Source organism: Cynocephalus volans, chromosome 9 (assembly GCF_027409185.1).
Source record: "Cynocephalus volans isolate mCynVol1 chromosome 9, mCynVol1.pri, whole genome shotgun sequence".
Taxonomy (NCBI): Eukaryota; Metazoa; Chordata; class Mammalia; order Dermoptera; family Cynocephalidae; genus Cynocephalus; species Cynocephalus volans.
The window spans coordinates 80,938,998-80,952,685 of NC_084468.1; the positions used below are offsets into that span (position 1 = coordinate 80,938,998).

Here is a 13,688-nt window from a genome sequence, read left to right on the forward strand (position 1 = left end):
TATTGAAAAGAGCAGAACCTTACAGTCCTCAGTTTCCCCTTCTGTAAAATGGGGATAATAGTTACCTTCCTCAAAGGGTTGTTTTGAGAATTAAATGAGTTAATATAAATAAAGCACCCAGGTGATTGGCACATACTATGCACTATATAAATGTTATAATAATTGTTATAAAATATGATGATTTTGCCTTTTAAATTTTATTGCCAATATGTGAATTCACTAGCTATTATATTGAGCCAGCCACTAAAAAGTTCTGAGCTTTAATTTCCTTGACTAAAAAATAAAAGAATCTTCTCTACCTACCTTAAATAGATCATGTTATGAAAATGATTCATAAGCTATAAAAGAACACTATAATGAAAAACACTGGATCATCTGGATTTTAAAAAGAGCTAGTTTCAAATCATATTTTCATCTCGTAGTAGATATGAGACTTTAGTTTCCTTGTCTATAAAGTAATAATGGCAATAGCACTTTCTCATGAAGTTATTGTGCTGCTTAAATGAGATTATTTCTAAAGAACCCAATACTGTGGCTGACACATAGACAATATTTAAAAATGTAAAAAAAAAAAAATGAATTCAATGTAGGGAATAAGTATTTTAATTTCTTAATAATTTCTTTGTTATTCTCCATTTTGATATATGATGAATAAATATATTTTTTCTAGTTTTCCAGAGAACCTGTATCCTAAACATTCTGTACACAAAATTCAGTCTAGATCTTGATATTCACAGCTAACATTTTTGAAATGTTGTAGTTTGTGCATATGAAGAAAGAACGGAGTTAAGTAAATGGAATTTACCAATCCTAAAATTCAGATGGTTGTTATTAAGAATAGAAATAACTTTACTAGTGCTATTATCAAAAGACATGTGAGTCAGACAGAAAAAAAAGTCAGAAAGGTGAAAAACTTTCATCAAACAGAAGAGAAAATTATTGTTTTATGATATATACAAGAGAGAGAGAATCTGGCCAAACATTAAACTTTTTTTAAAAAAAGAAAGAAACATCATCCATGGTTCAAATAATGTTTAACTCAATGTCTAGGTCTGAATATGAGATATATTTACCTGCTCTACCAACTCAAAATGTTGTTTTGTTTTGTTTCAAACCCCCAAACATAAGAGTACTTTAGAAATTTTTAAACCATATATTGTATTATGTTTAAAGAAGGACATAATTCAGAGGAAGCTGGAAATTATATATTTTGTTTGTCCAGAGCATTGTAGAAGCAAATTGCTCAGCAAGTTTTGTTGCTAATTCAACACACCAAAATATTACAATCAGGTTGGTACTAATAGATGTGTTTTAGCTAGGAAAACTGACAATAGGTTCACCAAATGTAAAAAATAACTAGGAGAACAGAAAAGAAGTCCCTGTTTCTGTTTACCATGAACAAGATTATGTCCTACAAGCTATTTGTTAAGCTTAAAATTTAGTAATATAGTTATAAAATGTGGAGACGGCACATTGGAAACTTAACTCTTCACTTAATGTTATAGATCATTTTTTTCCACCAGTATCATTTGGTCTAGAAAAATATCATTGTTTTGAAGAAGTAATTAGAAACAGTGCACATCAAGAAATTTAATTGAGGATAGACTTTCGTTGACCTCAGAAGAGAGCAAAAGCTCAAAAGAAATTTCATGAAGTTTTAAATTTGGCAGGAGGACTACAATATCTCTGATAATTAGACTTTCAACACATTTGGGTTTGCTAATTGGATCTAAGTTCTAATTAGACTTTTTATGTAACTAAGAATGACATATCGTTGCATGAATTTAATGTGCTTTTACAGCTGAAATCAACAATTAGCAGCCTTTTCCAAATTATTTTAATATGGAAAAAGCTGGCTTTGTTGTTTACATTGTGACATCCCCTTTTCTTAAGATATATTGTTTATGTTTTTGTTTTCTTAATTCAACACTTTTTGGGAAGCTTAAAGAGAAACTTGAGTTTTAATAAGGAAGCACCTGAATCATTTATCTATGAAGGAGACTTGCCTGTATGTTGGTGGCTTTGGAAGCCACAACAAAATGCAATACAAGGAAATAGATCACAGTCATCAGGAGGAAATAGCACAAACAACCAGGTGCCCCACATCTATTCAGTTAACCAAAGTGGTCTCTGAATATGACTATTATATTTTTAAAGTGTATAAATGCAGAATAGGTTCCCAAGTGCAGAGGCTTATGGAGCAGGTATCAAGATTAATAGCATGACATTTCTTCCCAAGATGTGCATTTCAACATTCTCTCTGCAGCTTCGCTCTTTGAGCAGTTATCTGCTAATTCAAGTCACATCATCTCTTTCTTTTCTTCTTATTTATGATTGAGAGTCATCAATTTTTATCTGGTAGCCCTCAGATTTGGACATTACAAGAGAAAAGAACTACAAGGAAGTATAAAATTAAACCAGTATTTTGGAGAGTATAGAGCAGTGAATCATTGCAAGACTTTAGGGGAAAGGCTGCTGCCAAAATATTTCAAGAAAATTGATAGCACTGACAAAAGAAGGCAAATTATGTTGTTTTATGTACTGTGAATACTTTGAAAACAACAAAGCAATACACATGATTTTCCTCAGATAAAAGCAGTTACCCTTCTAAACACATTAAAAGTATTGTAGGTTTTTTCCCATTAAAAGCAGTGAAAGATCAAATTAAAATCACTGAAACTATAAGAAAATCTAACTCATGCAGTAATTGATCATCAGAACAGACGTTATGCTAGAATTATAGTTGCTATTATTTTTTCAATTAGTGCATTACTGGGACTGAATTATTGGAGTACTTATAATTCCTCATTAAGTTGGAAATCCTCAATAAGCATGTTGAGTACTGTCATATGCCATATGATGATATTTAAAAGCAGGAGATTGCATTTCTGATTGCTTCATTTGCTATTAAAAAAGAAAACCCGAGCTGGACACCTTCTATACTAATTATTCTAAAAGCTATCACACAGTTCTCTATAAGGTCTATGCAGAGGTGATTGGACTGTCTTCAGGCAGAAAAGTAACCAAAACTATTTTATGTTTCAGCTCGGGTGCTGGAATCCTGTCACAGGTCTGAATGGGTCACTGACTGACAAGAAACTGGAGAACAACATGCGTGGAGTAGTTCTACGTGTAGTGACTGTTCTGGTGAGTCTTATCTGAGCCTTGTGGCTCTAGTTTCTAGAAGTGACTTTATCCTTCATTTCTTTATCTTTTATTAGCTGATGCCATAATCTTAAAAGAGCTTTTAACAAATCTTGACTATGCTTTCTAAGATATTTTTAATGGTCATATTTTCCAGCCTTCAATTTATGTGGAACAGGATTGGGTTTTTGTAGGCTTTTCTTTTAATTACAGTGCTTTTGTCAGGAATTTTCTTGGACGTTTTAGGCCCAATTTCCATCCTTCTACAGTTTTCTGCACACGATAAAGTAAATGTATCCCTCAAGCATTCCCTCACTGAAACTATCGTATGCATAAACAAAGATCACTATGCCAAATAAGGGTAGATTAAATAAAATGTAGACATTTAGCATAGTAAAATATTAGCAGACAAAGACAATCCTTTTCTAGTAATAATCTACTTCAAAAAAAGGATCATACAGTTGCTTAATAGATATTTATTGAGTATCAACTCTGTTCCAAGCTAAGTGCTGATTATAGGGGACACTGACAAATAAAATTGACATTATGATTCTAACTTTATGGACCTTATCATCTAGCAATTCTGTGAATGTTAAATGGGATTATACATGTGAAATATTTGTTATAATTCTATTTACTTATTAGAAAATCAATAAATGGTAACTATTATTGTTATTATTCTCAACATTATTATTTTCTCTCCTATTAATCATATAAAATAAGAAGCTAATAGAAATATTCTTTAACAGTAAAATACTCAAATGGGTACTGTCTAAATAGCCATAAAACATGGAGATGTGTACTCTCCTTTGCTATTCAAACATGTTTAACTTTGTGCTACTTTAAAGTATATTTCATAGCTTAATAGTCCACAGTTACTAATGTTATTTTTCTTTGGAAAAGCCAACTTGTTTTTAAATTTGAAAAAAGCTTTCATGTCAGCTAAATAAATTGCAGAATTAGTAAATGGGAGCAGTAGCCTTTTTGATATGTTGATGCTAATTGGATGTTCATAACACCAATGGCTGCCCTTTGTATGTTGTTTGGTACAAATTAGACAGACTCACCATGACTGCACTGTCTAAAAAAAGGATCTGTGGATATTCTCTATAAAAGGAAATTTGAGTGAACAGTCTTGTCCCCTTATTTTTTTGTGCCTATAATTTATTCCTAGTTATTGTTTTAATAAAGGTTTCATTTCTAGTAAATAATTATATTATGAATACTTTACAACTTAAATGTGGATGTGTTTCTGTATGTACCTAAGCATGTAAATGTGCATTTGCACTGATGTGCTAATATTAAAAAAAAAAAGCAGACATTTAAAGTGCAGCAAACTATTAATAGCCTCTTCTCTAGTGATTAACATGGAAAAATCTGGCAATAATTACAGTAAAATACAATATATGTGTTTGCTTTTCTTTGAAAAAGAAAACAAAATTTTAAGACAAATTAACTTCATTCAGTTAAGAAAATATTTATTTAGTACTTACTATATGATAGACTGGTAATGGATATAAGATAAATAATACCTGAATCCCGTCTTCAAGTATACATAGGATCTTGGTAGGGAGATGCACATACAACAAAACAGCTGAGATTTATTAAGTGCTTAATATGTGCCAGGTATTCTCCTAAGTCCTTTGCATGTACTAGGATACTTCAAAAAGTTCGTGAAAAGATTCATATTATCTTTCAGTTTTATTTTTCCATAAACTTTTTGAAGTACCCCCATATAATCTTATTCAGTGCTCATGGTATTCCTAAGAAATGGTACTATTTCAATCCCCAAAATATGGAAGAGACATCCAGAGGTAGAAAGAAAAAAATGTGGAATGTTATACAAATAGTAAGTAGCACAGTTGAGTTTCAAATCCTGGAGGTCTGACTCTAGACCTCTTAACCCCTTCTCTCAGCATTATACTCTCTTTACTCTTACTGGGATAAGTGTGAGAATTGAGGTATCAGTAGGATTTTATTTGACATGAGAGTTAGAAACGCTTAGCTCTGAATAAGGTGAAATTGAGTTTTATTGGGAAAGCTTCATAGGACCAATTATTTTAAATTCATTTCCAGGCTGAATAAAACGATTGCTATTTAGTTCATGGAATGGTAGTGCTTTACATGGTGTTAAGGCCTGCATGCCCCAGATTCACCTTTGTGGCTCACAGTGGTCTCTGTTTCCTGCAGACTCAGGCCTGCACTGATCCTGAATATGGTTAGCAAATAGAGATAAGGAAACAGTCTGTTTTTCCTGAGTCTTCTGTAGTGGACTTATCAGTTGGGTGCCCAGTTGAGTAAAAACTTGTTATACTTATTATACAGCATTGTACTTAATAATTTTGCATGCTTCCAGTTTCTTCCTGTAATTCCTATGAAAATGAAAACCAGTAATGACCTTCTTATTTATTTCCTACAAGCACCTTTTCAGGTCTAGTGCTCAGTTATATGGCCTTGCAAGCTTCTTCCACCCAGCACTGAGAATCAGTCTCCCCTAGGCCTACCCAGCAACTCCAAAATCTGGATGCTTCACCTCAATAAACCCTGAAACTAGGCCTTGGTCCATATTGGACATGATTTGGCCATGTAAGCATCACTCCTTTGTATTCCACGTACTTACTTACCTCCAACACTTTCCAGAAGAAAGAAAGAGAAGGGTTCATGGGGAAGGTCTTTCAGCCTTTATTCTACAGTAACTGAAATTTAGTCCCAGCTCCACCTACCTCCCCTTTACTTTTTAGGAAATTTATACTATTAATTACACACAGGTTAATAAAGTTGATTTTCCTTACCTAGTTTTGAAACCTTCATGTCTATCACTGTTAGTGATACTCCATTTACTTAAAGGAAATAATCTAATATTTACTTCAAACTAAATAATTCAGCACTGCATTGTTTGTGACCCCAGAGGCAAATAAATGGTGCACTCAAATGGTTTACTGAAGAGAGTTACATAAAAGGATTATTAACAAAGATGTAAATAGGTTTAGAGGAATAACAAGGAGTGTTGAAGCACCAGGCTATGGCTGCACAGGAAGTCTTGACTTCCATGAAGACTGATGGGGCATGAGGAGGAAGCAGTATTGTCAGACCTGTCAGTAGCTAGAGCCATGGGAGACAGATCATTCACAGTAGTGTGAACTTCACCACAGGAAGAGAATGGAGAAAGAGAATCATTGCCAAAACCACAATCAGGCAGTGAGCAAATGGGAACAGGGGATACCACAATCTCACTCCTCCTGTTTTTCCATCTCTTTCTATTGTCTCCAATTGCAAATCCATCCAAAAATCAGAGGGCAAGGGAGCCCAAGTGATGAAGAACATGATGGTCGGCTTTTCAGGACACAGAGCAAGCCAGTGAAAGCCACAGTGGATCCTGAGCGGAAACAGGGAAAAACCAACACTGGCACCTACCGTTTGCTAGGACCTGTTATAAGAGCATGATATATATTAACTTATTTAACTTGTATGAACTCCTACAATGAGATGTACTATTTACATTAGAAGGATGAAAAAAAAGGGCACCTGGAGTTAACTACATTTCTGTGTTCATATAGCTAATGAGAGCTAGGGGCAAGTTTCAGGCTGAGAGATCCTGGTTCAAGAGGCCATGCCCTTAACCACTCTGATATTCTGCCCTCAGAATCAGAATGAACATGTTAGGTTTAAATAGAATACAGTATAACTATTGGGATGTGTGGGTTGCAAGTGTTATTGGATTGGTAAATTAAGTGCATTTTTCTAAATGGCATCACATATAGATAGATTAATATTCGACTATAATCAAAGTCACAGAAATATGTCTTAGAAACGGAGGAAAGAAAGAATGAGAATAAATGGCAAACTCTACAGCTTGATGTCTGCTAATCTCTTTGTTTTCATATTTGCCCAGTGATCTCTACTTTTTACCAACTGAACTAAGTATGTTACTACAAAGCAGCTATAAAAATTTTCTTTCCCTTTTACCTTCCTCAATTGTACAAATGTAGATAGGCATAAATGACAATTATGTCATTCAATTTTTTTCATGATAAATCACAAAAATAAACGATTGGAGACATACTGAGTTATAAATATAATCATAACACTTATGAAAATAAAATGGAAAGAAGTTAACAAGTGAATAAAAAGACATGAGAAGCTAAGCTACAAGAAATACAACATCTGAAAAACGTGAACTGGCATTTAGAAGGAGCACCCTGATTAGTAATTCTTATTTGCCTGATTTGGTTGGGCTTAAACCAGACACGGGACATCTCTAATGAAACATATTCATTCACTCATAAATTCATATGAGAAATATTTATTGAGCACCTTCTCAATGCTTGGGTACATAAACAGACAAAGATTGTGACTTCAAGGGGTTTCATTATAGTGGGACATCTTGTAAAGCTCGCAGAATATTCTTGAAGAAATGCCATGCATTTGTCCTACATTAAATACACAATACAGCATTCCTTTGCCTAAAATTACCATAAAAATAATTCAATAACCTTGTATAAATGTATAACTAGAAATTTATGTTAAAGCTGTGATAGTGATTTTTCTGTATTTTGCAAATTAAAAAACAATTTTTATATTTTAATATCTCTAAAATTAGAGTGCATATTTCATTTGCCATTTGCAATTGTAATTGGCATCATTTTTGTCTTTATTAGTGATGTCAAAAGCAATTGTGCATCTTACATTAGAAAACATTTTAGATTAAATTTTACAGCATATGATATTTTTACAAAATTAAGCTAATGGATATTCCTGGAAAGTTAAATTCAAAAACAGTGGGCAAGAAGCCATCATAAAGAGAAAGACTATTTTAAAACATATCTCCAAAAGAAAAGTAATAACAGTAGGAAATGAAGCCAATTAAAAAAAAAAACAGAACAGTAATAGCAATGAAAAAATTACTGTCTAAACTAAAACTGTTGCTACAGTCATAGAAGGATAAAAGTAAGAAATACACAAAGACAGCATATTTTAAATGGTACCACACGAAGCAAGGTATAAAAATGTGTTGAGAGAATGGTAGGTTTCCCTAAGAAACTCAGGGTTATTTGCCTGGCTGTAACAAACAGCTGCCTACCGAGTTATCATTTTAAGAGTAAGTCCTTTTTCCTAAAATTTCCCATTATTAGTTACACTTCCTGGAATTGTTTTCAGCTGGCCTCATTTCCCTGTGAAAATTCACATATGATATTACTTGAGGTCTGAGAGAGGTAAAACCTTAATATATAGTACACCCTAAACTACTAGCCTTTTATTCAGCAACTATCTATTGAGCATATATTGTAAGCTAAACATTATGTTAAACTCCAGAGAAGCAAAGATAAATAAGATCTAGCTCATGCTTTTGAGGAGCTGCATATAAACCATTATATCAAAATTACTAAATTCTCTGTCAGAAGACAGGATCTGTGTGTGCAGGACTCTGAATTAATACATTTTGGAGAGTCTAGGAAAGAAAGATGAAGTCAAGAGAATTGAGAGAGAGAAAGAGAACTTGAGCGAGTGTAGGACAAATATCTTTTTCATGATCTGATCTCAGTAGTGACATCCAGGACTGGCTTCAAGGATGTAAGGGACAATTTTATCCCCCATTTCATTGTATTTGTTCACTCAGAACTCTTTGTAAATTTCTCTTTCTCTCTCTATATTAGCATATATTTAATAATTTCATTAGTGTTGGACTCCCTCACTAAACGCTAAGTACCAATAAGACACAGAGTTAGTTTTTACTTACAATGTCTGGCATATAGAAGCAGCTCAGTAAACATTTGTTGAATGAACAGACTGAAATATTCTGGTAGCCTGAAGAGGCATATGTGGGAGGCATGGAAAGAGATGAGAGAGAGACTGATGGGGGTGGGGGTTGGCAGAAAGGAAAGAAAGGGAAGAAAAGGAAGGAAAATATATAAAGAACTCTACATGCAATTACCAAAAAAAAAAAAGAACAGGGATGGACCCAAGACTATGGTATTAGGATTCCTCATTCTTTGATTCCATCCAAAGTCCAAATTTTTCAAAAGATATTCTGAGAGGTATTCTTTATTTCAGCATGGTAGTTCATCCCTGAATTATTTCAGGGATGCCTTGAACTGAATCATGGCAGTTCTGAATCATAATAATCGTTATTATGCCTTGGTGACCTGAATCAGACAACCTAGATGGAATGCTGTGGGCCTCTTGTATCTATTTTATTTACATTTTGAATAAGCCTCATGTTTCTTGCTGTTCTCTTCTGGAGAACACCCTGGCTTCTCAGACTCCCCAAAGCTGCAAAAACACCTCAGCTGGGTCCACTGCTCCTCATTCAACAAAACGCAAGTGGCTGAAAAAGCTCAATCTCCACCCGTTTTTGTGGTTTTCTAAAACATTTACTCCTTCTCCTAGAATTCCCTCGCTCCACTCACCTAAGTGAGGGAGGCAGGAGTGGCCACCTGCCACTCTCAGCCTCCTCAGATGATCACGTCTTACTATATTTTTACTCTAACTCCCCACCCCATTTAGTGTTGCCATAGCAGCTCCATAGCTTCCCATCCACACACTGATACATTCAAGCTAGCATTATTTATTCAGCATCTTCTCTATGCTAGGCATTATGCTAGGTGCTGGGGATGCAGAGGTAGACAAAACAGACATGGTCATTGCTGTCACAGAACATGACATCTATTAGGGAAAATGGACAACATTCAAATACAGGCACTAATGAATTAGAAAAGACTTCCCTGAAGGAGAACTTCTTGAGCTGTCACTCTGAAAATAATGAAGGACCTTTAGAAAGGTCTCCCAGAAAAAAAACTTGGAGGATGGAAGATGAAAAAGCAGCAAGACACCTAGCACACAAATCAAATCTATATTATATTATTAAAGTCTAAAATTAGTAGGAATTTAATCATAGAGAATCTTTATGCATTTTGACCAACTGTTGTCCTATAAAGTTTATAATTTTTATCTGCTACCTAAAATTTTACATTTAGCCTCAGTAATAAATATAAAGAATGTTAAGAATTGTTTTCTGTTTTTAAAAGAATCTAGGCTATTAAATCTTTTTACGTACTTGATACTACAGAGTGACAACTCATTCACAATGTGTCCAAATAACTATATGTTTTTAAGGTAAAAAAGAAGAAAGTGTTAATTCAAAATGTCAAAAATCATTCATGTTATAAAATAGTAAGTCTACATTTGGTGAGAAGTTACAAATGATACAGAGTAATTTTATATTCTTTTGGTCTAGAGGGAGTCATTCTTTGCCCTTTTTTTTGTTACACATTGTTTTAATTTCCATATATAATGATATGTCATAATTCATTTTCCTTTTATCTATGGGAAGCATAGAATTATACAAATTCAGTTTAATGGATAAAGGGGGAAAAGAATGAAATAAGCAGGTTCATGATCTACTAAGGAAATCAAAATTCAAATAGAAGGAAAGAACCTATATCTTTTCTTCTCTTGGATTGTGCCTCTTTAGAAATTTTAAGAATTTCACCTGCTTATAATAAATAGAGGTGAAAAGTAAATTTGTTTTCTTTTTTTTTTTTTTTCCTTTTGAGGGACATCGTGCTGATACATAGGCACCAGATTCTCAATTTGTACAAATACAAAAAGTATGAAGGTTAGACTTATACATAAATTATTTATATACAACAGTGTAAATCAGGAAATGTACTTTGTTTTCCCTTGATATGACTTTTAACAAAAGAATAAACAATATACAATTAATTTGCTGGAAGTACTTTATCCTACTGTGTTGACTTTTCTCCAGCTAGTCTTCTCTCTTAAGCACATTTATACTAAAAAGCACTTGGAATATACTGCAAAGAGTACCGGACTTTCAGTCAAAAGATATCAGTTTAAGTCCCAGCCTTTCTGCTTAATAGATCCATGAATTTGTGAAAGCCAAGAAGCTATTTGAACCTCAATTTTTGTACTTGTATAAGAACAATAAAAGTGACCACAAAGATTTATTATGAGATCAAATGAGTGAAATTACGTGAAAGCAGGTAGCAAAGTGCACTGTGTTTCTAAATATAAGATATTATTATCTCTGCAGCAAATTAGAAAAAAACATGAGCATGAATGATCATGAAAGCATAATTAATCATTGTCACCAAACTTCAGAGTTTTGTGGAAGATTATCTGGAGGACCCAAGGCAGATAAACAAATATAAACTGCAGAATCAGGAATTTTAGGCCCAGTCACTGTTACCCCAATTTGAGGACCTCCTAATGAGAACCATAGCAACTCTCCTGAGACAAGAGCTGTTGCTTCCCAGAGTAAACATGAACCAAAAACACCTAGGACCAAAACAAAAAAGCACCCCACATTATGATATTCCTAAATTCTAAAACTTTGTCAATTATTTTGTCTCATTTGAGTTGTGTTTGGTTCTGCGATAGCTTTAAATAGACTCTACATGTTAATATGTAATTTTTAAAACATGCCTTTAGTAATTGCCCTGAAATGTCATCATCCTTAAGTTTTTTTTGCTAAAGACATTAACATTTTCATCCCTTCATCCAGAGGTTTAAGTTTTCCTTAGGTCTTAGCCTTTGAACCCTGTGAAATTGGAAGCAAGGTGAGGCACTGAGGGACTAAACTTGAGAAGAGAAGCTCTCCTGGGCAAGTCCTTACAGCAAGGAGTTGGGAAGGGAGTTGATGGCAAGCTCTGTAGCTCCCACAGCAATGTCTGAAGAGGGCTTCTTTGGAAGAGTTAATAAATACTGTAATAAAGTTTGTTTCAGGGCTCTAGGCAAGAATGACAACTCTGGCTGAGGAAATTTCTAGTGGTTGATATATAAAATAAACTGAAAATTGCAATAAAATATGGTAAGTTCCAGGTGCTAATACTATAATGCAAGTACACTGGATAGAATTGTGTTTAAGAAAGCTGTTCCTAAAGCTGTTCCACTTCTGAGGTGTCAGGGTGAGGAGTTCCACAGACCCAGTCCCTAGCAAAATAAGCATAACTGCCAAAAACTAAAAGCAAACAAACAAAACAAAACAGTGACAACAAAAACATTTAAAGTCTCAGGAAATATTTGCAAATTGAATCTCTGATAAGGGACTTGTATTTAGTATATATAAAGAACTATAACAACTCATTAAGAAGAAAAGAAACCTATTAAAAATGGGCAAAGGATCTGGACAGTTCTTCAAAGAAAATATACAAATGGTCAATACGCACATGAAATATGCTCAACATCATTTGCCAACATAGAAATGCAAATATAAACCCCAATGAGCTACCACTTCAAACCCACTGGAATGGCTATAATCAAAAAGGTATAATTACAAGTTTTGACAAAAATGTGGAGACATTGAAGCCCTCATACATTATGGGTAGGAATGTAAAATGGTACAGCTGTGTCAGAAAACAGTCTGGCAGTTCCTCAGATGGTTAAACATAGAGTTACTATACTCATATGATCCAACAATTCCACTCTAGATACAGCCCAAAGAGAAATGGAAATATCTGTCCATACAAAAACTTGTACACAGATATTCATAGCAGCATGGTTAGTTATAGCCAAAAATGGAACCAAATGTCTATCAACTGGTGAATGGAAATAAAATGTGATAACCCTAAAATGGAATATGATTTGGCAATAAAATGAAATTATTCACTGATATCTTGGTACAACATAGATAAACCTTGAAAACATACTAAGTGAAGAAGACAGTCACAACAGACAACATATTATATGATTCCATTTGTATAAAATGTCTAGAATAGACAAATCTATAGGGATGGAAAGTAGATTAGTGATTGCCTAGGGCAGGGGACACTGGGGGATTGGGAGATGATGGCTGACGGGAGCGGGATTTCTTCTGGGAGCAATAATGTTCTAAAACTGATTGCAATTATGGCTTCACATATCTGTGAATATACTATAGCCACTGGATTGTGCAGTTTGAATGGGTGAGTTGTATGCTAAGTGAATTATATCTGAGTAAAGCTATTTAAAGAAAACACACAAAATCTCTGGAAGCAGACTGCCTATGTTACATCCCTAGCTCTCCTACCTGTGAATTTAGGCCAAGTATTTGAACTCTCTATGATTCTGTTTTTTCTTCTGTAAAATAGAGATAATAATGTTCTCTACCTCACAGAGCTGTTATGAAAATTAAAAGAGTATGCAAAGAACAGAGGACTTCTAACAGAGCCTGGCGAATTAGAAGTGCTATACATACGTTACTTCTTGTTATGTGCCGAGTGTTAAGGGAGAGCATAAAGAAGCATCTAAGTCATGGGTCTGGCAGTGGGCAAGGCTTAAAGGATGACGCTTGGATTAGTTTTGAAAGATGAACAGGGATTAAGAAGGCATAGATAAAAGGGAAGGGATATCCAGCGGTGCAAACAGTATATGCAAAATATGTGGAAATGGTATTCTATCAAGAATTTAAAGTGTCCTAAAAGTAAATTTGGATACCATCTGAAGTAAATGAGATTGAAATACAGGAAATTTCAGCAGCCAGTTTGTACGTATTCTCTTTTAAGAGCTCCTTCAGAGACAACTCAATGAGGAATGTGTCTGTGAAT

The 13,688-nt window shown here is 34.1% G+C and overlaps 1 protein-coding gene across 2 annotated transcripts in view; it reads left to right on the plus strand.

Annotated features, from left to right (window-relative positions):
- GRID2 (glutamate ionotropic receptor delta type subunit 2) overlaps positions 1-13,688 on the plus strand; it is a 1,394,934-nt gene that overhangs the window by 1,052,510 nt on the left and 328,736 nt on the right. For both annotated transcript variants that reach the window (XM_063108375.1, XM_063108376.1), the window contains one exon: positions 3,046-3,147. In XM_063108375.1, coding sequence (XP_062964445.1) covers positions 3,046-3,147 — 102 coding nt within the window. The remainder of the gene's footprint in view (positions 1-3,045; positions 3,148-13,688) is intronic.